The sequence below is a fragment of the Macaca fascicularis genome, chromosome 20 (genome assembly GCF_037993035.2).
Source record: "Macaca fascicularis isolate 582-1 chromosome 20, T2T-MFA8v1.1".
In the NCBI taxonomy this organism is placed as follows: domain Eukaryota; kingdom Metazoa; phylum Chordata; class Mammalia; order Primates; family Cercopithecidae; genus Macaca; species Macaca fascicularis.
Window position 1 is genome coordinate 49,819,211 of NC_088394.1, and position 26,405 is coordinate 49,845,615.

Here is a 26,405-nt window from a genome sequence, read left to right on the forward strand (position 1 = left end):
TCTGTTGACATTTTTGAGGAACTGCTATACTGTTTTCTACAGTGACTGAACTGTTTTACTTTCTCGCTGACAATGCGCAAGGGTTCTAATTTCTCCACATCTATGCCAATGCTTACTGTTGCTGTTACTGTTACTGTCCCTGTCTACTGTTCCCTGTTTTTTGATAACAGCCATCCTAATGGGTATGAAGTGGTATTTTCTTGTGGTTTTGATATGCATTTTCCTAATGATTAATGACGTTGAACATCTTTTCATGTTCTTAGCCATTTATATATCTTCTTTGGAGACATGTCTATTCAAGTTGTTTGCCCATTTTTGAATTTGGCTGTTTTTTAGTTGTTGAGTTTTGTGAGTTCCTTATGTATTCTAGATATTAATTCCTTATCAGATATATGACTTGCAAATATTTTCTTCAAGGATAGCTGAACTTTTAATGATATAGTAATGTGATGAGCAAGGGATCACAGAACAGTGGAATAGACTTTACTGTCCATGACATTGATTAGGCACTTAAATTCTGTACTATCGAATGACATCATTCGTATTGGTATTAATTAGCTATGGGACCTTAAGCAAGTTACTTAAATCCTTTGTGACTCAGTTTTCTCGTCTGTAAAATAGTGATCAGAGCTGTATCCACCTCAAGATTGTGAGAATTAAACACCTGTAAAGTGCTAAGAACGTAACAGCAGTAATTAGAACGTAGTGAGCATTCAATACTGTGTTATTTTTAGCTTTTATCAAAATTATTCATATAATTTTTGCAAGTCAAAAATTTCTATAAGGTTTGTTAAGGAAAAAAATGCAGGAGTTATTTACACCTTTTCTTCCCATTTTCATTTCCACAGGCAATCATTTCTACTCTTTTCTTTCAGGTAATGTTTTTGGTAGTTGATAACATACTTATATTGTTTTGAACATTATATATTGGCTTCCTGATATGGAAGGTGAAGATTTACTTAGCTCTCTTCTTTCTCCCTGCCTGCCTACACATGTGCATGCTTCTGATTCCCATTATAGGTTTACTGTAATTTTGATTGTATCACTATTCAGCCTTTATAGTTATTATATACATAAGAATGCCTTCCAGAATCTGTGATCTGTTATCCTTTTCTTTTCAACTTTTTTTCTTGCATTAATAGTAGTCTTGTTTTTTGTGTATTTGTATAGTTTTCTATGTAGTTTTCTACGTAGTTACGACTAATTAAATCCCTTGCTCTCTACCAAATCTCCTCTTCTCAAGAGCTTCAGAACCATCAGATATTCTGTCTGTGTCATTTTCTCGGAGCAATGTCTTCCAGAGTCTTCTTGTCTGCTCTAATCTGGCGTTCTATTCCTGATGCATGGGGATCCCCTTCTGTGATTTCTTCATTGTAATCCAGCAGATTCCCTTACTTCTCTCTTTTGTGGACTCCTCACATTCCTGCATCCTGGCCTCGCTCTTTCCTGACTGTTTTCTTATTTTGGTGGAGCATGTGCTGCAATGGTTTCTTCAGAAAGGATGCTTTGGAGGTAAATTTTTAAGATGTTAAATGTCTTCAATGATCTTTATTCCACCTTGGCATGTGTAGCTTCTTCCAGTATGAAAATCTTGGTAGGAAATAATATTTTTTTTCAGAATCTTAGTGACATTGCATTACTGTCTTTTATCTGACAGCGTTCGTGTTAAGAGTTCTGAATTTTTCTTCAGCTTTTATGTTGCTTTTTTTTGTTGGATCTTTTTTTGAATGTTTTACAATTTCACAGTGATATTTTTCACTCATTTTACTCTCATTGTGTAGGGCTTTCAATCAGCCCTTCAATTGTTGGACATTTTCTTGAACTGCTTTGTTAGTTATTTCTTCCTCTCCAGTTTTCTCATCTCTTTGGAATCCGTATGATTTAGTTAACCTTCTGGACTCTTCCTCTAGTTTTCCTGTTTATTCCCTTATTTTCAATCTTTATATTTGTTTTTTAGTTTAATATCTGGGAGATTTTCTTAACTTCCAACTTGTCTATTGATTTTTTTTTTCCTTGATGGAGTTTTGCCCTTGTCACCCAGGCTGGTGTGCAATGGCACTTGGCTCACTGCAACCTCTGCCTCCCAGGTTTTAGTGATTCTCCTGCCGCAGCCTCCTGAGTAGCTGAGATGACAGGTGCAGGCCACCATGCCCAGCAAATTTTTGTAGTTTTGGTAGAGACAAGGTTTCACCGTGTTGGCCAGGCTGGGCTCAAATTCCTGACTTCAGGTGATCTGGCCACCTCAGCCTCCTAAAGTGCTGAGATTACAGGCATGAGCCACTGTGCCTGGCCTGTCTATTGAATTTTCAGTATTGAAATATAACATATATCATAAACATACAGCTTGAAGAATTGCCATAAAGTAAACATATCTGTGTACCTAGCACCCTGGTCAAGAAATGAAACATATCAGTGTCCTAGAAGTGCTCCCTTCCAGTGTCTGGTTCCCCACAACAGTAAACACTCTCCTGACTTCTAAGGCCATAAATCGTTTTATGTGTGTTTGAATTAGACTTGTAAACTTGTAAGCTCCTTAAAGATGTAATTTATGTCTTCATCCTTCTTTGTATCTGCATATAGTGGCAAATGAGTATTTTTTGCCCCAAATCAGTTAAGTATTTGTTGTTCTTGAGGCGTTTGTACTATTCTTACATCGTGGCCACTGTTCAGTAACTCTGTTATTTCTGCAACTGCAGTCTCTGTTTAGTGTTAGGATTCTTTTGATAGCAAATAACAATTACAGACCTAAACAGGCTTAATTTAAAAAGGTAAGGAATTATCTCACTTCATCCTAAGAACAGGGGTCTCACTGACTTCAAGTGGACCTTGTTCCAACAGTAATGATGTGATCAGTTTCAAATTTCTTCCCCTTCCTCTTTTGGCCATTCTAAAGCTCATGGCCCCCAAATGACTGCCCCTAGCTTTTGTGGCCACTCTCTCTTTTTCATGAGCTTTGGGGATGAGAGAAACTGGGTATTGGGTGTGTACTTTGAACTCTGGATCAAGCTTTACCTGAAGCTAGATGAACAAATAATGACCCTCTTTGATTAACCCAGTTCGGTTCTGGTTTCTGTGTTATTTACAATGTAAGAGTTTCCTGTGAGTCTTCACAGCCCCCTTCATACCTTCCTGAGGTTGCCCAAGGAATTGAAACCTCTACTGTTAGAAGCTCTGGTTTGGAGAATATTGTTTGAGAAGTATCTCTGCTTCCTTACCTGATTTTATATTTTACTTCGGATAATACAGTGATTTTGAAGCTTTAGCTAAGGGCCCCCATAGCAGTTTTTCTCTCCTTTTCATACTTTCATGTTTTCTCCCAAGCCCATGAAACATGATGCAATGAGGTTCTCCTCTGTATGTGAATATTTTTATCTTAATTTTTTTCCCCAAATGCTTAATCTGAAAGCTGACAGAGCCAGACATCATGTTGAAGGGCTTTAGATTTTTCTGTAAAGAGTTTTCAATATTTTGCCTGAAATCCTAGAAAACTTGTGATTAATTTTACAATTTATCTGTGTCAAGGGACTACGTTTATCTTGAATTGCTTGTTTCGAGGCATCTGAGAGCAGCTTCTTGTTATAGATTCTGAGCTGGGAATGATCAGTTTTTTGGTTTTTTTTTTTTCCCCACCCCTTCAGACTTTTCTAAATTCTCCATTTCTTCAGAGCATTCATTGCTCCATGACAGAGCAGGAGTGTGTGCGGTGTCAGCAGCAAACTTGACTCCCTGTTTCTTGCAACCCATCAAGGAAAGCATTTCCAAACTCTGGAACTCTGGCAGGGAGGCTTCTCCTTGGCTAACCTTTCTTTCCTAGTGATGTAGTCCATCAGCTGTGTTTCCTAAATGCTCTCTGGCTTATACAGTACCCATTTGTTACTACGTTGGGAACCTGTCTAGAAAAAGTGTAGTAATTATGCATGAAGAAGCTCGTACCTTCTAGAGAGATCATTCTGAAAAGAGATCTGACTGGTGAAAAAGGCTAGTGTCTGTCAGTAGCCTCAGTGTAAGTTCTGGATTCTTTCCTATGGTTCATAAACCCATGTCCTGGTCTCCTCCCACCTCTCCAGGCTTTTCTCTTGCAAGTTCATGTCATTCATATGACACTCTTGCAGTCGGGAATTGATTGTGCTCTTATACACACACCATGCCATTTCCCTCCTAGAATGTGTCTTCCCTATGTCCCATTTTCCCCTTTTGCCTTCTGTCTCCCTTCATTCTACAAAATGGGTTTCCCATCCCAGACATGAGAATGTCAAAGATCAGCACTCGACAGATAAGGCATCATTAGACTCCATGGTATCAGCTGGCCATCTACAACTTGTGAGTTTCTCCTACCTCAAGATCTGTGACATGGGTAGAAGGGGACCAGCCTTTTAAAGCTCCTCTAGGAGCTAAAAATAGCCACACCCGGCTATTTTTAGTAGAGGCAGGATTTCACCATGTTGGCCAGGCTGGTCTTGAACTCCTGACTTCAGGTGATCCGCCTGCCTCAGCCTCCCAAAGTGCTGGGGTTACAAGTGTGAACCACCGCGCCCAGCTGAGAATCTTTTATATCTTAGCTCTTGGCTAAGGAAATAGAAAATAGAGAATAAGAAATAGGGCTATTTTTAACAAAAAAAATCAGCCAGATGTGGTGGCACACACCTGTAATCCCCACCACATAGGAGGCTGAGGCAGGAGAATCACTTGAACCCGGGAGGCGGAGGTTACAGTGAGCCAAGATCGCGACACTGCACTCCAGCCTGGGTGACAGAGCGAGACTCTAGTCTCAAAAAAAAAAAAAAAAAGAAAAAGAGGCTATTTAAATGTATGGTGATGATGAATATCTACTGAACCTATGAGGGAAGTTCTTGACATACACTATTATGTATGTTATTAAATATGGTACAAAAATTTTTGTGATATATTTTATTCGAGTATCACCATAGTCTCTACTGTCATACTCTGGCTTCTGTCTTTGTTTCTTATAGAGCAGTGGTTATAATTAGAAATGTAAACAAAATATTTTGTCCTTTATTAAATAGAATTTTTTCTCAAAAACTAGCTGGCATAAAACATTGAATTGGTTAGTTTTGGGGGGAAGTCTTGGACAATTTAAACTTGACTTTTAAACTTAACAGTCTTTTGTATTTTGTCACATCTTCTACTTATTTAACAGTTTGTTTAGTGGGAGCTGGGAGTGCACCAAACACACTGAGGTACTTAAAATCTTTTTAATTTTATTGAGGCTTAAAGGCAAGTAAGAACCTGTTGCCTCTGCTTGTTGCCAAAATAACATGGGGCAAGAGTAATCAGTTACAGTTGCTATAGGTAATTACAAGTTGATTTCATTGAGAAGTAGGAACACTATATTTAACAATAAAAAGTTTATCAGACACAAAACTTCCCTCTTCCCTACACAGCCCAAGGAGGGGAAAACTCTCACCAAAATATCATTTTAATGAGCAGATTTCAAAAGTGCTGGATTGTTGGGAGACATCGAGAAAGACTAATTGCAATTATTGTCTCTGATTGTCTTTATTGATGCCACATTGAGAAGAGTACCAGGATGAAAGTTAGAAGGGAAAGTAGTCAAGCAAACTGTTACACTATAAAGATTCCCACTTATTAGACTGTCCACACGCAGTGGCATTAAAACTTCCTGAAACTGTTCCTTGTAGTTTGAAAATTATTTCTTTTTGAAGTCATTATAATGGTTTTCTTTTTATTTCTTTTCTTTTCTTTTCTTTTCTTTTCTTTTTTTTTTTTTTTTAAGACGGAGTCTTGCTATGTCACCAGGCTGGAGTGCAGTGGTGTGATCTCAGCTCACTGCAACCTCCACCTTCTGGATTCAAGTGATTCTCCTGCCTCAGCCTCCTAAGTAGCTGGGATTACAGGCATCCGCCACCACACTCTACTAATTTTTGTATTTTTAATAGAGATGGGGTTTCACCATGTTGGCCAGGATGGTCTCAATCTCCTAATCTCGTGATCCGCCCGCCTCGGCCTCCCAAAGTCCTGGGATTATAGGTGTGAGCCACCGTGCGGCCCTTTTTATTTCTTTTTAATTTTGTGTGGACTTCAATGGTAGAAGTTATAGTTGATTTGACCAGAAAGGGACATGTGCAAAACCTTCCTAAAATATTTCCTTTTTATTTTCTTGTGCTGTTTGCTATATCTGTCATCATTAGGGCCCCCCTAGAATGAAGCAGCCAAGTCTTGGGTTATCACAAATAAAAAGATAATTTTTATATCATTTTCTTTTGCTAAAGTGATCTGGATATCAATTAATTTAGCATTAATTATTATGTTGTATGCTGTCATTAGTCATGTTACATTGTTAGGTATTAGTCACATTACATCAGAACTATTTTATGCAGCCTCAACTTCTTTACTAAAATGTGCAGTAGACATCAAATCACAAATATCAAGACTTTTGAACAGGGGTGAGGGCAACTTTTTTTGGTAAAAGGCCAGAAATAAGTAGTTTTGGCTTTGTAGGTCTTACAGTCTGTGTCTTACCTACTCAACCTTGCTGTCGGTGTGAAAGCAGCCATTTATGTAAATGAATGGGCATGACTGTGTTGTGGTTAAACTTTTATTTTACAAAAGCAGGTCATGGGACTGATTTGCCTGTGATCTCTGCAACCCAGCTCTTGAGCAAGGGTCACAGACTTTGCTGTGGTTAGGCAGGTACCTCAAATGAGTCAAGTGAAGTGGCTGTGGGGACTGTGACTAGCAAAGGTCACATCCTTGTCTAAAATGGGCAGCTACTTCTTCCCTATAGCCACTTGTGACTGGCTCAGTGATACCAGATCTTGTAATTCAAGGGTAGCTGGGAATTTGGATTTTTAGGCAAAGTCCTTTTATCAGTTGGCAACTCATTTAGATTTGTTAAGGAAATATGGTTCAGGTCAAGCTACACACCTTTGTGAGTTCTTTTCTGGTCCACGAGCTCTAGTTAGCAAATTCTGGTATTTTCAAGTGTAACAGTGTATTATGTGTCAATAAGAAGTGCCTGTAGAATGTCATCAGACATGGATAGCAAATGTCTAGCACTGGTGCTGCCACTCACTAACCCTTGTAGTGCCCATGACAGACATCAGTAATTGATCATAACACTCTTTCCTGCTGAGCTAAGAGCAAGTTTCAGATTTCTTCACTAGGGCTCTAAAAAGCTGCAACCAGCCAATCAGTCATGTCCCCTGATATAAAGGTATTCATCATTCCCATTCTAGAGGTTTCTAAAAAAATGTTTTTTTAATTAACCTAGGAAATGACTTTGGACTTTTATTGTTATTCTTTAAAAAAGAAAAACCCAGTTAAAAGATGCTCTTAATTAAAAAGTACTTGAGAAAACATGTATTAGAATGGCAGGTATGAAAAAAGGTAAGATTCTGTTAATATGGCAGTGTTAGATTTTAGACCAAACTAAGGGGACTAAAGAGTATCCAAAGTAAAATGTGTCCTTAAAAGTCACTTAGCAGCATTCCTTCCTTACAGAGACCATGAACTTGGCTTTCTGATTTGTTCATTTTCAGCATGCCTAGTGCAAATTAATGCAAATGAATAGTTATAAAGGGGAGTTTCTTTTTTTCCTTCCTTTCACTGCCTTTGACCCTTCTGCATGGTTGGTGGTAGAGTACGACATTCAGAATTTAGGTGCCATCTGGGATGCATGTATTTTTTAAATTGTTTATGTGATATGTACATGATACAGCCCAAGGAAAGCATGCTTTATTGGCCATTTTGAAAGCTTTGCATCTTTTTGTCTTCCTGCATTACTTCTTCTTCTACCCTCTGCCAGTCTAAACACTGTTGTCTTTCAGGTTTGACCTTCTGTAAGAGTTCTGCTCTAATTCTGTCGTTGAACCTCTGTCTTCTCTAAACTTCTTTAATACTGAGGACTGTACTAGTTTAGCAGCAATGCCATGCTTTCTTATGTCCTTTGGTTTTAAATTTGAGGCATTTTTGTTTTTTTCTTCCAAATTAACATTTTCTTTCCCTGCCATCCAGCACAAGGACTGTGAATGGTGTGATCTAAAAGAACATTTTGTTTAAGCAAGCCACGGTGTTCATTGAATGCCTTCTCTGTGCCAATCACTAGGGCTATAATTGTGGATGAAACAGAAAAACAGACTCTGCCCTGGAAGATCAGAGTCTAGTACAGCAGTTTAAAGTCTGATGGAATTTCAATTTAAAATGTCCCCTTCATGGTAATCAGTGATGCACATTTACAGCTCCACTAAAAGGAAAAGCTCCAGTGGAGCATAGCTCTGTTTCAGTCACTGACATATCCCACATGCCTGGCACAGTGCCCAGTAAATAGTAAGTGCTCAATAAATAATTATTAAATTAACTTTTAAAAGTTTTCATATAGGGTTTTTCCTGCAGGGCTGTGATTATAGGCAAATCATAGCGTGTATACCTTCTACTTTTTTTAGTATGTCTCCCACTCTTGTACCCCAGAAAAATCAGTCTTGAGTATCCTTTCAGAAATGTTGTATTCCAGTCTTGTGTATCCTTCCAGAAGTATTATAAATATTATATTATTATCCTTCCAGAAAAATCAGTCTTGAGTATCCTTCCAGAAATATTATATGTGCTTGATATTTATTTATTTATATTTATTTTGAGACAGAGCCTCACTCTGTTGCCTAGAATTGAGTGCAGTGGTGCAATCACAACTCACTGCAGCTTCGACCTCCCAGGCTCCAGCAATCCTCCTACCTCAACCTCCTGAGTAGCTGGAGCCACAGGCAGGTGCCACCATGGCCCACTAATTTTTTTTTTACTTTTTGTAGAGATAGGGTTTCACCGTGTTGTCCAGGGTGGCCTTGAACTTCTGAACTCAAGCAATCCTCCTGCCTTGGCCTCCCAAAGCTGTGAGCCACTGCACCCAGCCTGTACTTTTTCAATATGAGTATAGCCTATTTATTTTTTTCTCTGCAAATATATTAGATAGTTCCATATCTGTATATAGTCATATTATTTTTGGTGACTACGTAGTATTTTATTGTCTGGAGAGATCAAAATTTATTTACCCAGAAACCTACTGATGAACATTTGAGTAATTTCTGATCTTTTGCTCTTACAAGCAATACTACAATAAATATACTTGCTCAACAGTCATTTTACAACCCCTGAAAGTAGGACTTTTCGTATACATTCCTAAAAGTGCAATTTCTATAAGAGTCAAAGAGCTTATGCATTTGTAATTTTGATGGTATTGCCAAATTGTCCTCTACAGAGAGTGTGAGTGTGCCATTTTACTGTACTCTTACTAACACTGTATTGTTTTCAAACTGATGTTTTCTGATTTGATAGGTGAAAGTTTACCTCTTTTTGGCTTTAACATGCATTTCTTTTATGTGAATAAATTGGAACATATTTTTATATGTTTATGAGCTAGTTTTATTTCCTTTTATATACTGTGTCTTTATAACATGCTCAGTTTTTAATTTGTCTATTGGCCTTTATCTTATTGATGTATTGTTGCTCTTTATATATTTAGAAAAACATTCCTTGGCTATTCTTGCTTGTTTGTATTTCCATGTGTATTATAGAAACAGCTTTTCTAGTTGCTAACCCCACTCATCTAAAAAACGATCCCTTTGGTCTTTTTATTTATATTATGTCAAATTTCTAGATGAATTTAGAAAGTACTGACATTTCTGTGATGTTCAGTCTCACTTCCTAAGAACATAATTTCTCTTTACATCTATTTTTTATTTTTAAAAAGTAAAACAAAATTTTAAAATAGAGATGGGTCTTGATTTGTTGCCCAGGCTGGTCTTGAATACCCGACTTTAAGCGATCCTACCCCTTGGTCTCCCAAAGTGCTGGGATTATAGGCATGAGCCTCCACACTTGGCCTATTTAAGGTTTCTTGATGAAAAAATTAAGGACATGTTAAAAATAAGCTAGAATATCTTTAAAAAAAAAAATGACATAAAGGGAAGATATATTCCATTTAATATTCGTATTTTATTAAAATGTCAATTCTTTCTAAAATAGCAGTTATAAAATTCAGGAGCTTAGATTAAACATTTCCTTTCTGATCATTTTCTTCTCTTTTGGCAGGCCCTGAAGAGGAAAGTGATGATGACTCTCATTTCGAAGGCAGAGATCCTGATATTTGGCATGTTGGTTTTAAGATCTCATGGGACATAGAGACACCTGGTTTGGCAATACCCCTTCACCAAGGAGACTGCTATTTCATGCTTGGTAATCTTTGGAAAATCAAAATTATATTGAGACTCTAGTGTCTAAATTTAGATTATTGGATATATATTTTGAATATGTCTTATGAAATAAACTTTTGGAGTATTTTATATTAATAGTGAAACTTCTTTATAAGAACATGTAACTAGGTTTTTCTTTTTTGAGATATTGCTAAAATTTTTTTTTTTTTCTTTTTTTTGAGATGGAGCTTCACTCTTGTTGCCCAGGCTGGAGTGCAGTGGTGCAATCTCTGCTCATTGCCATTTCCACCTCCCGGGTTCAAGTGATTCTCCTTCCTCAGCCTCCCAAGTAGCTGGGACTACAGGCACACACCACCACACCCAGTTAACTTTTGTATTTTTAGTAAAGACAGGGTTTCACCACGTTGGCCAACCTGGTCTCGAACTCCTGACCTCAGGTGATCCACCCGCCTTGGTCTCCAAAAGTGCTGGGATTACAGGCGTGAGTCACCATGCCCGGCCCTACATTTTTAAAAGTTGTTTTTCTTTTTATTCTATGTAGATGCAGAGTTCCTCAAATATGCTAAACAATTTTCTGGATTCTTTATCAAAGGTATTGAATTATCCAAGTCAAATTATAACTTTAAAAAATACTTTCCTGTCTGTATTAGTTTTTAGTAGAGTTTTGTTTTTCTTTTTTTTTTTTTTCCTAGTTTTGAATGTTGTTTCTTCTCAGGAACAGCTGACCTGACAATGGGGCCTTTCTCTCAACTTGTCATTTAGTTCTTTGGGAAGCAATATCTCAGCTGTGGTTAGGCCAGCTGAAGATGTGGAGTTTGTGAGGCTTTGTTTTTTTCTTCTTTGCTGTAAGTTTTTAATTTTATTTTTGGACTTTCTACTTGTTTTCCAATGCACGATGTGTAAACAGTATCCTTTTTTACTCACAAAGCTTCTCGGGGTTTATTCTCTACTTGGCTCTAGTTCCTGATTATTTGGGGTTTATCTCATTCCTGTCTATCTGGAGAAATCTACTCATATGTTGCTTTTGGAGCCAGGAAGAACCAGGGCTGAAGCCCAGTATTTATGATAAGAGTTGATTTCCAGTTGATTGGGTATTTTAGAGTCCGCTATATTCCAGGTACTGTGTAAGGTTCCAGGGGAGATATTGGAGGTGGATGAATCTTGGTTCTTGCCTTTTGAGAATTCGGAGTACGGAATAGCTGTTTAGGCCATTCTGCCACTAAGCATTTTCCAAATTGAAGCTCATTGCGTATCAGCTTCAAGGTTTTGGTCACATTGGTGTACTTCTGCCTAAGTAAAGTAACCTTTAATCTTTCACTGAATTGAATTTATTTTAAAAGGAGATTTTACATCACTATCTTAAATGGAAATCCAGTATCACTAGGAATAATTAGAAGGGCTTTAGAAATATAAATATAGAGAAACCAAAACAGTACTAAGGGCCTGCTACTTTTGTTTGCTGGAGATCCTGAGTCTGAGTCCTATTCTGTGTTTCTTAAGAGAGGAGATTAGTAACAGAGAGGTGTTAACTGTATAGTGGTGCCAGTCTGAGATTTCTCCGTAACGTCTGCAGGAGGATTGGGGGATCATTGTGTAGGGACTCTTTCAAGTAGTGTGATTTAATGGCGCTTAGTGCAATGTCCCTTTACCTCTTAAATTCTTCTCATGAGGAGATTCCTTCATTTCTTGAACACTGATCTAAGTATGCCCTTCATCTCTTGCCTTCCATGTGAACATTGCTTTGCAGTTTACACATCAGTTTCACACAGGCAGCCCCAATCTCCTGTCAGCTTTGTGAGGGAGATGGCAGAGATTGTTCATCTTTTAAGTGATCTTCCTAAAGTCACTCAGTTATGAGATAGAACAGGGACCAGAATGGGTGGCAGGCATCTTATGCAGTGCTTTTCCTACTCTAAATGAGGCTATTTCAACCTGATCCCAGTACACTGAAATCTCTGTGTGGGAATGGTTTTAGTGTTAAGGTTCTCTCTTCCCCACTGTCTCTCCTGCCTGATCTCAGGAAGTAAGTTTATCTTTTAAAGTCCCTACCCCATCATTGAGTTTCATTTGTAGGTAAACATTATTTCATCTTTTTTTGTACCACCCAAATACAGATATTCGGCCTGAGTCTTAATAGATATTAGTATCAGCCAATAAATCACTTTCCTTTGGATACTTTGTTCAGAAGTTTCTATTAGCAATGTGTATCTTTCAAAGAAATAAGAGCCAGAATGTTATCTTTTAAAATAGCTTTTAAATTTTTTAAAATATAAAAGTGGCTGGGTGCTGTGGCTCACACCTATAATCCCTGCACTTTGGGAGGCCGAGGCAGGTGGATCACCTGAGGTCAGGAGTTCGAGACCAGCCTGGCCAACTTGATGAAACCCCCTGTCTTCGCTGAAAATACAAAAATTAGCTGGGTGTAGTGGTGCATGCCTGTAATCCCAGCTACTTGGGAGGCTGAGGCATGAGAATTGCTTGAACGCGGGAGGTGGAGGGAGCCGAGATTGCACCACTGCACTCCGGCTTGAGCAACAGAGCAAGACTCAGTCTCAAAAAAAAAAAAAAAAAGTATATAAGTACTCTAAAAATTCAGCTGTATTCCATATATTTAATAACATCTTATGTGTTCTTTTCTGATTAAAAAAGCAATGTGTGCTTATTTGAGAAAAAAAACTCTGGAAAAAAAAAGAAAGTCTAAAATGAAGAAAATATAAAAATCATGTTAACGCCTGATTTAATATATTTCTTTTCAGTCTTTTTCTGTACGTATATGTCTGGAATTATAGTAGTAATATGAATAAAAACCAGATTTACTGGGAATTAATGACAAACATTCTTTTAATCTTCTCAGCAATCCTGAGAAGCAAATATTAGCTATACTGCAAAAGAATAAATTGAGGTTAAATTTATGTAGTTACTTAACCATGGCTGCACAGCTAGTAAGAAGCATGGATTGTATCTTGTCATCTTACCCCACTTGGAGTCTGACATCCCATGTCAGGCCACCCCTCCTTCTCCCTTAGGGATGCCCTCCTCACCCTACTCCCCACTGAACCCTGCTCAGGGTTCCTGTGCCTTCTTCTTCCCACCTGGCATGATGCCTCTGTCTCACCTAATGGCTTTAAGACTAAATTGTTCAGGAAGGGAAGAAAAGAAGTTAATGATATTCTGTTTGTTTCTTTTCTATTCTTCTTAAGGTTATGGGTTTCTTGGGGTTTAAGAACTGGATTATAGGCCGGGCGCAGTGGCTCACACCTGTAATCCCCGCACTTTGGGAGGCTGAGGTGGGCGGATCACCTGAGGTCAAGAGTTTGAGACCAGCCTGGCCAACATGATGAAACCCTGTCACTACTAAAAATACAAAATTTAGCTGGGTGTGGTGGTGGATGCCTGTAATCCCAGCTACTCGGGAGGCTGAGGCAGGAGAATTGCTTGAACCCGGGAGGCAGAGGTTGCAGTGAGCCAAGATCATGCCATTGCACTCCAGTCTGGGCAACAAGAGGGAAACTCCGTCTCAAAAAAAAAAAAAAGAACTGGATTTTAATGAAAATTTTAAATAATGACATTATTCATTGGATTTTTGTGTTATAATGAGTATACACTGTAAAATATACATTGGGTCCCTTGAGCTATTGTGCATGATAAACAGAAGAAGTTAGTGTTATTTTATAGGAGCTGATATCCAAGACATAATACAAAATCTACTCTTGATTTCCCATGTCTTATTTTTAGATGTAGGTGATAATAGTTGGTATCCTACTGAACTGTGCCAAACACAGCACAGTATATCCCAAAGTCTGCACTTAGAATATATATTTTTATTAGGATGTCATATTTGATTTCTGAAATGAGTCTTCCTAAAGGAAGATTCTTTTTAAAAAAATTCAAAAGTAAAGGCAACCATGGTCTAATGCTGCCTTTTCTGTTTACTTTTAAGTCCAAATAGCACAAGGAGCCCCGTAGAGGGAGGAACTTCGGCCCCGTGCTGATATCTGAAATCTGAACTTCATAGCACTTATGAAAAGGAAACAGTTTAGCTCAATTTATAATAATATATTGGTCTGCAGAGGAAGTGCAGGCTGAACCCTGCTGTCTCAAGTAAATACTCCAGGGGTGTCTGATGGGGAACGTGTCGGGTGCCTGTAATAAATCCACTGCCCATGGAAGTGAGTGAAGTCCTTGTTGGCAGTGCCTGAGGACACGCTTAACTGGGGTTGTCACGGTTTTACTTTTAAATTGGAATCTTTGCCCTAATCTCAGAGTTAGACATGACCAGATTTGCAAACAGATTTACAATTTTCACTAATTTTCCAACCAGGACTTCAAAACACACTCAGAGAAAAAAAAAACACTCTGGTCTTTCTCAGAGTAGGATGATTTACTTTGCCACAGATGTTTTCCATAGACTGAATGTAACCAGGGAGTTAGGGACTTAAAAGTGGCTTGGAGACAAACCGTGGGTTTGTTTTTTGTGGAACAGATTACACAGTTCAAGGGACATCAACAAAATTATGTTTATTAACCAGGAGCTGGGTGTGGAGGTGGGATGTTTCAGGACAAAGGTGAGTGCTAGGTAAACATTTGGGGCAAAAGCCCTCTTTTCCCCCCTTAATTTATTATTGTTGTTCTTTACATGTCACCATTGATGACTCTATTCTCTCTGCTCTATTTACTTTTGTTTCTTAAGCCCAACTAAATCTCACTTTCAAGGATTTGTTGTTACTATAACAATCAACAGTTTCAAAACTTAAGTTGCCAGGTAAAAATTCCACTGCTAAAAAAGAAAACTGCAATAGAAATGTAAATGCATAGCCCTTCTTTTTCGGTTTTTCTTTACCTCGTCAACAGTTTAGGGTAGAGTAATGAAAGGACCATATTATTTCTATCAGGTAACTGAGTCCCAGACTCACCGCATTGTCAATTGCCTGTGTATTGCTAGTGCCTCTCTGAGTCTCTGCCTTCACTGTAAAATGGGAGCTTAATGATTCTTCCTTCTCAGAGTTTTTGGGAGTACAAATAAGAAAATATATGGGAATAGGCTTTGCAAGCTGTAATTTGAAAGTGCAGACTTACGAAGAGTGGGAACTGGATCATGGCATGTTGGAGAATCAATGAGACCACTGGGTGATAGAAGAATGCTGAATGCTGTTTTCTTATCCTGCTTCACGCCCAGTTTTGTCACCTTCGCAAAATAGCATTCCATATGTGTACTTGCCACATACAGGAACTACAGGAAAGGGAAGTTTTACCAATGGATTCTCAAGGGTGAGAAGAGTTAACATCTCGTCTGTTGGTTATCGGAGCCCTGTAGTAATCAGTCTTACTTTGGTTGAGGCCAGCTTTACTTTCAGAGCCTGGCCAGTAGTTTTTTACAGATTAAGTTCACCTTCCTTGAAATACCTATGGCTTAGAGGCAGCAAGAACCAGAGCACAGAAATATTTGATGTGGTCTAAGCTGTAAATTGCCATGCTTCTATTTTTTGACTCAACATGGCCACTCTCATTGGAGTCTCCAGCCCTGTGAGCAGGAAGAACAGAGGCCTCCAGGCGTTTAGACTCTTAAGCGGGCGCTCCCTTGGGACTGAGCATGGAAACTGTGGTATCTTTGTAAATCCTCCAGGTGTCCCTCAGTTGTGCCCTGATTTAGACATTTTATTCAAAGGAAAAAGCTTTTGTTACTTCTTTCTCTGACCCCCTTCCCTTCCTCCCCAACCTCTGAATGACCAACTAAAGTAAAAAGTACATATAATTTATGGCTTAATCATAAATTTAAAATAATTATACTTTATTACCTCTCATGGGTCTTGAAATGTAGGTGCTATGTTCTGCTTTCTGCCGAGGCAAGGGAATAATACAGAAACCAGTAATAAATTATAACTTCAGGCTGCAGTTGGTAAGCTTGAGGAACTGCTATTTAAGTGGAAAGTGCTTGAACAGCCAAATGAGCACCTGTCATGTTTATTTTCACTTTGAAAAGTAGAAACATGACAGTATAGTTTCCACTGCTTGTCCAATATGAACTTCTGGTATTCTTGTTATCTTCTCAGGAATTGCACTGTTTGCTTCTTGTGTTCAATTTTTTTTTTTTTTTCCAGGGGTGAGGATGTATCTCTCCTTCTGAAACTTTCACTCTAAAATATGCCCCCCCAATGGTGACATTTTCAAACTTGTGCTTTTTTACTTGATACCTGATATATATATATATATATATATATATATATATATATTTGTATTTAATAGGGAGAAGGTCATGACTTGTGAAATTTACTGGAAAGATAGGGATCTGAGCAGGCTCCTGAGTACTTGAAAGGCTTTATCTACCTCTTACACTTTTTTGTTACATCCAGGTTTTTGTTCATTTCTCTATCATTTGGTGTCTTGAACTTTACCTGAAATGCATGTCTTGAGTGCCTACTAAGGTCCAGGCATTATGCTGGCAGATTTGATGTATTTTTGTTTATTCCTTATTACAGGACTGTTAAATAGTAGACTCTCATTCTGACACTCACTTTTTTTTTCCAGAAAAAAAAATTAATGGAGATTGATTGCTGATGGGTACAGAGCTGCTTTTAAGGCTATGAAAATGCTCTAAAATTAGTTTGTGGTGATGGTTGCACAACTCTGAACGTACTAAAATACATTGAATTGTATACTTTCTTTTTTCTTTCTTTTCTTTTTGCAGCTCTTGCTCAAAGGAGAATTTGATATTTAAAATGAGTGAATTATATGGTATATGAATTAGATCTCAATAAAACTCTTTAAAAAAAAGAAACTAAAGCTTAGAGAAGTATAATATCTTGTTCAAGGTGACACTACCTGTTGTGAAGCTTTTGTCCAAATTTTTCTGAGACCAAAGCTATTCTTTCTTCCACTGACCCATGCTATCTCTACTAATTATATAGTCAGGGTATCCTTTTTCTTTAAAAATGTAGGAAAAAATGGCCGGGTGCGGTGGCTCATGCCTGTAATCCCAGCACTTTGGGAGGCTGAGGCGGATGGATCACTTGAGGTCAGGAGTTTGAGACCAGCCTGGCCAACATGGTGATACCCAGCCTCTACTTAAAAAAAAAAAAAAAAATTAGCCAGGTGTGGTGGCATGCACCTGTAATCCCAGCTACTCAGGAGGCTGAGGCGTGATAATTGCTTGAACCTGGGAGGCAGAGGTTGCAGGGAGTCAAGATTGCGCCACTGTACTCCGGCCTGGGCGACAGAGTGAGACTCCGTCCCCATGCCCCCCCAAAAAAGGAAAAAAATAATTAAATGACTAATATGTGAACACACATGTATTCTCATTCAAACTTTGTGGAACTATATGAAATAAAATGTAGACATTCTATTTCACCTTGCTTTCCTATCTGGTCCTTTGTAAGCCTTAACATAAATATAGTTGTGTTGGCATATTTAAAATATATGTTGCTGCTGCTGTATTTTTAAAAAACATAAATGATACTTTATTATAAATATTACTCTAGTATTTGTTTTTTGTACTTAGTATGTGCTGGAAATTTTTTTATGATAGTATGTCATTCATATTATTCTTATTATAAAAATACTACACGCACAAGGAAATAAAAATTGAAAGATTTAAAATGGAAAGTTGAGGAAGATCTAAAATGGAAAGTGAAAAACTCCACCTATCCCCAAGTTCCATTCCTTAGAGGTAACTGCTTTTCACTATATTTGCATTTTATTCTTTGATTACCTCCCTAACCCTTAAACATATGTATACTTGTACTTTTATTTCTTTATCTAATAACTTAAAGCACTCTTGGTTGTTGATCCATTAAGAATGACAGAAGCAGGCAGATTGCTGGAGCCCGGGAGTTTGAGACCAGCCTGGGCAACATGGCAAACTCTGTTTCTACAAAAAATACAAAAAAAAAAAAAAAAAAAGGCCAGGTAAGCCAGGTATGATGGCAAACACCCATAGTTGCAACTACTTGGGAGGTTGAGGTGGGAGGATCACCTGAGCTCGGGAGGTTGAGACTGAAGGGAACTGTGATCACACACTGCACTCCAGCATGAGTGACAGAGCAAGACCCTGTCTCAAAAAAAAAAAAAAAAAAAAAAAAAAAAAAAAAAAAGAGTTATGGAATTAGTGTTCGGATACTACCTGTCACTCTTGCCAAATTTGGCTAGTTAACCTTTACTTTTAGGGGTTTATTTCCTTAATTACTTTCCTTTAGAACCAGTTGATAGATACAGTCTCTTGAATTTTAGTGTGTAGTATGGGGAATTAAAGTTCTCTTTCAGCCATATCATTACTTTGACATGATTGAGCTTTACAACTTTACATACAGATCTGTAATTTTGATAAGACAAGCACGCTTATAAGTTGATCTGAAATTAGAAAGCCAGTACATAATGACGTTGATGTAAGTGTTGTTTATTGCAAAACCAGATAAGAGTGATGGAATTAATAGGTAGAAAATGTAATCTACTATAACCATCCAACCAGTGCCAATGAATGAGGAGTACTGCACTTGTCAGGTCAAGATTTTATACTTCATCAAAAGCTCAAAATCACACTACATTTTAGCTTGCTTTGTATTTGAATCATGACTTTGTTGCATAGTTTCCCTCTCCCCCTGGAATTTATAATTGTCTTTTTTTACTCTTACTGATAGAAGAAGCATGCTATAATGATTGCTCAATGTCACTAGATATTTCATCATGTGACTTATTCAATGTTTGATAAATACTGACTTCTTCAGATCCCACCTACCATAGTTATCATACTGGGATTTCTTCTCATTGAACACCTTTGCCAATTCCATTAAAACATCATTTTAGGCCAGGTGCGGTGGCTCACACCTGTAATCCCAACACTTTGGGAGGCTGAGGTGGGTGGATCACCTGAGGTCGGGAGTTTGAGACCAACCTGGCCAACATGGGAAACCCCGTCTCTACTAAAAATACAAAAATTAGCCGGGCATGGTGGCAGGCACCTGTAGTCCTAGTGCCTGTTTTAGTTACTCGGGAGGCTGAGGCAGGACAATCACTTGAACCTGTCAGGTGGTGGTTTCAGTGAGCCAAGATCATACCATTGCACTCTAGCCTGGGTGACAGCAGGACTGTCTCAAGAAAAAAAAATTTTTTTTAAATTTCAGTAGCTTTAGGGATATAAGCAGTTTTTGGTTCCGTGGATGATTTGTATAGTGTTGAAGTCTGGTATTTTAACGTACCTGACACCTGAGTAGTATACATCTGATAAGTTTTTTTTTTTTTCCCCGTAATCCATCATCCCCCTCCCACCCTCCTCTCTTCTGAATCTCTAATGTCCATTGTACCACTCTCTACACCTTCGTGTGCCCATAGCTTAGTGCCCACTTATAAGTGAGAACATGTAATATTTGTCCAGTTACTTCACTTAGAATAATAGCCTTCAGTTTCATCCATGTTGCTGCAAAAGACATGATTTCATTTTTTTTTTTTTAATGACTGAGTAGTATTTCATGGTATATATACACACCACATTTTCTTTATCTACTCACCGGTTGTTGGGCACTTTGGTTGATTCCATATCTTCGCTATTGTGAAATGTGCTCCAATAAACATATGTGTGCAGATGTCTTTTTGATATAATGACTTCTTTTCCAGGTAGATACCCAGCAGTGGATTGTTGGGTCAAATGGTAGAGTTACTTTTAGTTCTTTGAGAAATCTCCATACTGTTTTCCATGGAGGTTGTAGTAATTTACATTTCCACCCCCGGTGTATAAGCACTCCCTTTTCACTACCTTTCTAGCAACATCTGTTATTTTTTTACTTTTTAATAATGGCCATTCTGGCTAGGATAAGGTGGTATCTCATTATGGTTTTAATTTGCATTTCTTTGATGATACGTGATATTGAGCATTTTTTCATATGTTTGTTGGCCATTTGTATATTTTCTTTTGAGAAATATCTATTCATGTCATTTGCCTACTTTTTAATGGAACTATTTGTTTTTTTTTTTTTTTTCTTGCTGATTTGTTTGGATTCCTTGTAGGTTCTTTTTCAGAAGCATAGCTTGCAAATATTTTCTCCCATTCTGTAGGTTGTCTGTTTACTCTGATAATTATTTATTTTGTTGTGCAGAAGCTTTTTAGTTTAATTAGGTCTCATTTATTTATTTTTTTGTTGCATTTGCTTTTGGGGTCCTATTCATAAATTCTTGCCTAGTCCAATGTCTAGAAGAGTTTTCTTCTAGAATTTTTATGGGCTCAGGTCTTAGATTTAAGTCTTTAATCCATGTTGAGTTAAGTTTCATTCTTCTACATGTGGCTATCCAGTGTTCCCAGCACTGTTTTGAATAGGGTGTCCCTTTTCCAGTACATGCTTTGTTGAAGATCAGTTAGTTGTAAGTATTTGGCTTTATTTATGGCTTCTCTATTTTGTTCCATCAGTCTGTATCTACTTTTATACCAGTACCACGCTGTTTTAGTTACTACAGCTTTGTGGTATAATTTTAAGTTAGATAATGTGATGCCTCCAGATTTGTTCTATTTGTTTAGGATTCCTTGGCTATTCAGGCTCTTTTTTGGTTCCATATGAATTTTAGGATTTTTTTTTTCTAATTCTGTGACAAATTACTTTGGTATTTTGATAGAAATTGCATCAAATCTCTAAATTTGTTTGGGCAGTATGGTCATTTTCATGATATTGATTATTCCAATCCATGAGTGTGGATTTCCATTCATTTGTGTCATCTGTGATTTCTTTCATCAGTGTTTTGTAGTTTTCTTTGTAGAGATCTTTCACTACCTTGGTCAAGTTTATTTCTAGGTACTTTATTATTATTTTTTTGTAGCTATTGTCAAAGGGATTGAGTTATTGATTTGATTCTCAGCTTGGTCATTGTTAGTGCATTGCAGTGCTACTGGTTTTTGTACATTAATTTGGTAACCCAAAACTTTATTGAATTTGTTTTTCAAATCTAGGAGTCCTTGGAAGCATTGTTAGGACTTTCTAGGTATACAATCGTATTACTGGCAAACAGAGTTCGTTTGACTTCCTCTTTTCAATTTGGATGCCCTTTATTTCTTTCCTTTGCCTGATTGCTCTGGCTGGGACTTGCTACCAATTCCACTTTTACTTGGATCACTTGTGTTTCTCTTTCTTAGAATTTTCTAAAAATTATACCATATTTTAGATTCTTCCAGGCAAGGGCTGTTTTAGCTTTGTGTCCTGTACAGCACCTAACACAGTACTTTGAATATGGCTGGTGATTACTAAGTAATTGTTGAACTAATAAGTGAATGAATGAACCGAGGATTGGCTTTTTTTTTTTTTTTTTTTTTCCATTTCATGGTAGTGTGTCTTGGTTATACAAGCAAAAGGAAGTATTAATTCTATCCTTGAAAGCCCCTGACTGGGAAAGGTTTTGAAATTCCTTCTCAAACAGATGGCCATTCACCTAATGCTTGGAGATTACCAGAGACAGAATTTAGAATCTTCCATGGCAGCCTATTCTTTTTCACAGTAACTCATGCTTCATTTCCTTACATCTAGTCTAACCACGTGACATCACAGAACTTTCTAAAGCGACACAGTATCTGGATCCATCTGTACATTCTCCTCTAAATTTTTTATAAGAAAACCATCAAAGGTAAAAATAATGTATTGGTTTCTTTTAAGCTGAGGAGGAATGTTTTACTGTGCATTTTGAAATGTTTTTGTTCTCTCATATTTCATTCAATTAGAGTCACACTGTTTGGGGGTAATTCTGCATCTGAATTTGGTGGTGGAATTTTTCCCATTGGCTAACAGTTTTCATGTGCCCTCTTTGGCCACCTGTCTATTGAACATAATTCCCAAAGGCATGAGCTACAGAAAATGGTTTTTTTTTTTTTAGGTCTTTATTTCGGTTGTATATCCTATGTGTGTTACTTGCCACTCCTGTAAAGACAGTGGAAGAATGACTGTGAATGATGCCATTATTTTTTTTCAGTTGATCCTTATTGAAGGTTTGAATTTAGGACTAGGCCGGGAATTAGTTTGACTTTCCTCATCCAGTCAGTCCCTGCAGCACATTTCAAGGTCAGACTATATACCTCATGCTGGATGGTTCCTTAGACTTTGTAATCTAAGCCCAATAAATACCGTCAGTTCTTTTGTTGTTGTTCAGGGTACTTATTTACCAAATAAATAGGACAGTGCACAGCCATCACTCAAGGTGATAAGAGCTTTGGCTACTTTTATAAATCTTCCCTTAGATATAATTTTCTATGGGAGTGAAAACTTTTATAAAAACAATTGGGAGACCGAGGCAGGTGGATCACTTGAGGTCAGGAGTTCGAGACCAGCCTGGCCAACATGGGGAAAGCCTATCTCCTCTGTTAAAAATATAAAAATTAGCTGAGTGTGGTGGTGCGCGCCTGTAATCCCAGCTACTCAAGAGGCAGAGGCAGGAGAATCACTTGAACCCAGGAGGCAGAGGTTGCAGTGAGCCAAGATCGCACCACTGCACTCCAGCCTGGGCGACAGAGCCAGACGCCATCTCAAGAAAAAAAAAAAAAAAAAAAAAAACAAGCATGGGGGGAAGATGATCTCAAGGTACATAAGATACATACCTAAAGGTACAAAGATATAAATCATAGTCCTTGGTTAGTTCATTATAGTAGTTTTGTAGTCTGTCCTACAATTGGTTGGGGTAACAACCTTTTTTCTTATTTTTGTTCATACTGCTCTCTCTACCCCCTCACCTAGGTATGTGTATAGCTCATTTATTTAGGGGCGATGTTAAAAAATTGAATGCCCTTAATGGCAAGGGAACCAACCAATCATTGTGGATGCCACAACTTTTTCCCCTGTAGACTGTAGTTATTGGTATAGAAGTATTTTTTTTTCCTCCCAGCTTTTTGGTTCTGGGGATACATATGCAGGTTTGTTACATGGGTAAATTGCATATTGTGGGGGTTTAGTATACAGACGATTTCATCACCCAGGTAATAAGCATAGTACCTGATAGATAATTTTTTGATCGTTACCCTCCTCCCACCTTCCACCCTCAAGTGGGACCTAGTGTCTGTTGTTCCATTCTTTGTGTCCATGTTTACTCAGTGTTTAGCTCCCACTTATAAGAGAGAACATGCAGTATTTGGTTTTCTTTTCCTGCATTAATTCACTTAGGATAAGGGATTCCAGCTGCTTATGTCAGCTACTAGTAGACCTAAGCTTTCTGACTCTCTCTCTCTCTCTCTCTCTCTATCTATCTATCTATCTATATCTCTATATATATCTATATATATCTCTCTCTATATATATCTATATATATATATCGTGCTGTGGCACGATCTCGGCTCACTGCAACCTCCGCCTCCTGATCAAGCAATTCTTTGCCTTACCCTCCTGAGTAGCTGGGATTACAGGAGCCCGCCACCACACCTGGCTAATTTTTGTATTTTTAGTAGAGACAGAGTTTCACCATCTTGGCCAGGCTGGTCTTGAACTCCTGACCTCATGATCCACCCACATCAGCCTCCCAAAGTGCTGGGATTACAGGCGTGAGCCACCACACCCAGCCTTATATATATATATTTATACTACACACAGCAGGTAGAACCTTGCACATAATAGGAACTTACCACATATTTGGAGAGAACATCCTTTTTCTCTCCCGGGTATTAGCCAGAAACCATAGCTATCTTTCTTAATTGCTAATGCAAAATTGGATATGAGATAGGATGCGTAAAGAAGGAGGTCAGAAAACATAGAAACAGAAATTAGAGGTTGAAGTGGCTTCTTCTGTTTCATTCATTAACTTTGAGAGATTCTGGTCCTCACAGTTCACAGTTTAGTGGAACTGTGGGCAGAAGTGATGGCTCTGCACATACAAAGGGGGAAATGGAGAAAACCATTTAATCATCTTTTCTGTCAGTCTAGCCTCTCTCCCTTTTCATTTTTTTTCTGTCAATATAACCTCTCTCCCTTCTCATCCTTCCTTTTCCCCAACTCACTATACACTGCAGTTTCCTGGGAAGAATTACAACTTGTAGGAATAAAAGAGAAAGGTAGCCCTGGCTAAAGTGGATTGATCTTTTTGCTTATTTAGAAAGCAAAAATCGGCCAAGTGAGGTGGCTCATGCCTGTAATCCCAGCACTTTGGGAGGCCGAGGTGGGCGGACCACGAGGTCAAGAGATCGAGACCATCCTGGCCGACATGGTGAAATCTCATCAGTAAAAATACAAAATTAGCTGGGCCTGGTAGCACATGCCTATAGTCCCAGCTACTCGGGAGATTGAGGCAGGAGAATTGCTTGAACCCGGGAGACAGAGGTTGCAGTAAGCCGAGATCCCACCACTGCACTCCAGCCTGGGCGACAGAGCAAGACTCCGTCTAAAAAAAAAAAAACCAAAAACCAAAGCAACAAAAATCAATTATTAACCGCAAGAATCTATTCTCTTCAAAACCCATCAACAAGCTAAGCATTCCACAAAAGTTAATTTTAAAAAAAGGGGAAAGGGGAAGTTATGTACCTTGAGATTATCTTTATCTCCATGCTTGTTTTGATGAAAGACTTTTCACTTCCATGGAAAAATTTTATTTTGGGGAAGATTTACAAAACTAGTCAAAGCTCTTACCAATTTCACTGATCACTGTTTACTGTCCTATTTGTTTGGTGACTGAATCACCTCTTTTCTGAGAATCTCTTCATTGAACATTTCCATTTGAAGCTTTAAAACATAAATATACTTATTTTTAAAGTTTGTATTGCTTAATTTCAAAGAAATAATATATCATCCAGTCAGAGAAGGCATCAGTTTAAGATGGATTCCAATTTCAGAGATGTTAAATATGAAGCAAAAATGTCTACCTTGGAACTGATGAATTAGGGTACATGCTCATTGTAGAGAATTTGCAAACTATAGAAAAGTGTAAAGAAGAGAAAATATTATTTATAATTATTTGGTCTAATTCCTTCTAGTTTTTTTTTTTCTATACTTAGTAACGTGTTTATCCTTTGTTTATATAAAATTGATATAATGTTGTATAAACATTTTGCATCTTTTTTCCCTGATACTTTTATATTTTGAGCATTTTTTTCTTATCAGTAAACAGTTCTTCAAAATGATTGTTTAAAACTGGTTTAAAAATTAATCCCTTACTTATATCAAGCAAGATGTCAGAATAGCACTTGTCTCCTTGTAGAAACATCAATTTAAACAACTGTCCATGCACAGAATACCTTTATATGAGCAAAGGAATCCAGGTTAAAGACTACATTGCCTGGGTGGAGCACAGAAATGAGAAAAGACACATTGAAGAGAGTAGGAAGAACGGTTTTAAATTACCTACGTCACCCCTCGCTGAAGCCTGAGCAGCACAGTGTCAAGAGGGATACCCTTTGTGTAGGGGAAGGAGAATGAAGTGAGTACCCAACTTCTTTGTAAACTAAGCAAGAGGCCCACCCCAGTGAACCTCAGTGCTAGGGTGGCCTCCAAAGACGAAGACTCCAAGCCTACTGTAGCACCAGGTATGCCCTCATGGACTCAGGCTCCAGGTCAGCCCTCAAAGCCCCAGAATCCAGGACTTCCTGTATAGACCCAGTCTCCAGTGGACTCAGGATCCAGGCCTGCCTCACAGACTTAAGCTTCAGGACTGTGTTAGCACCAGCTCACTCCTGTGGATGCAATTGCCAGGCCCACCCCAGTGGACCCAGGATCTAGGCTTACACCCACAGACCAACATTCTAGGCCTGCCGTTGGGGATGCAGGGACCACACCCACCCAGGTGAACTTAAGCTCCAGGTGTGCCCTAGTGGATCCAGGTTCCAGGTTCCTCCCAATGGACCCAGGTATTAGGGCTGCCTGCTTGCTGATCCAAGCACCAGGCCAACTCACCTAAGGAGTCTAGCAACAAGCCTGCTCACGGACTCCACTAGATGGCACACACATAATCTCTGGATGGGGTGACTGTTGAAAGGTTTTCCCAGCTGAAGCTAGCCTGGAAGAGATTCCTACTTCTTCAGATGTTCAGACATCAGCACACAGGCACAAGGATCATGAATAATCAGGGAAACATGACCAAAGGAAAAAAAATAAAACACTAGTTACTGACTCTATAGAAATGGAGATCTATGAGCTAACTGACAAATAATTTAAAATATTGTATGCTGAAGGACACTAGGACTGGAATGAAAAATTCCATAGAGAGCTTCAGAATCAATCAAGCAGAAGAAAGAATCAGTGAGTTTTAAGATAGGACATTTGAAATTGCTCAGTCTGAATAACCAAA

The 26,405-nt window shown here is 38.2% G+C and overlaps 1 protein-coding gene across 10 annotated transcripts in view; it reads left to right on the top strand.

Moving 5' to 3' along the window:
* The window catches only part of FTO (FTO alpha-ketoglutarate dependent dioxygenase), a 462,015-nt gene that overhangs the window by 131,224 nt on the left and 304,386 nt on the right, over positions 1-26,405 (top strand). For all 10 annotated transcript variants that reach the window (XM_045381659.2, XM_065537718.1, XM_015442739.4 and 7 more), the window contains one exon: positions 10,063-10,206. In XM_045381659.2, coding sequence (XP_045237594.2) covers positions 10,063-10,206 — 144 coding nt within the window. The remainder of the gene's footprint in view (positions 1-10,062; positions 10,207-26,405) is intronic.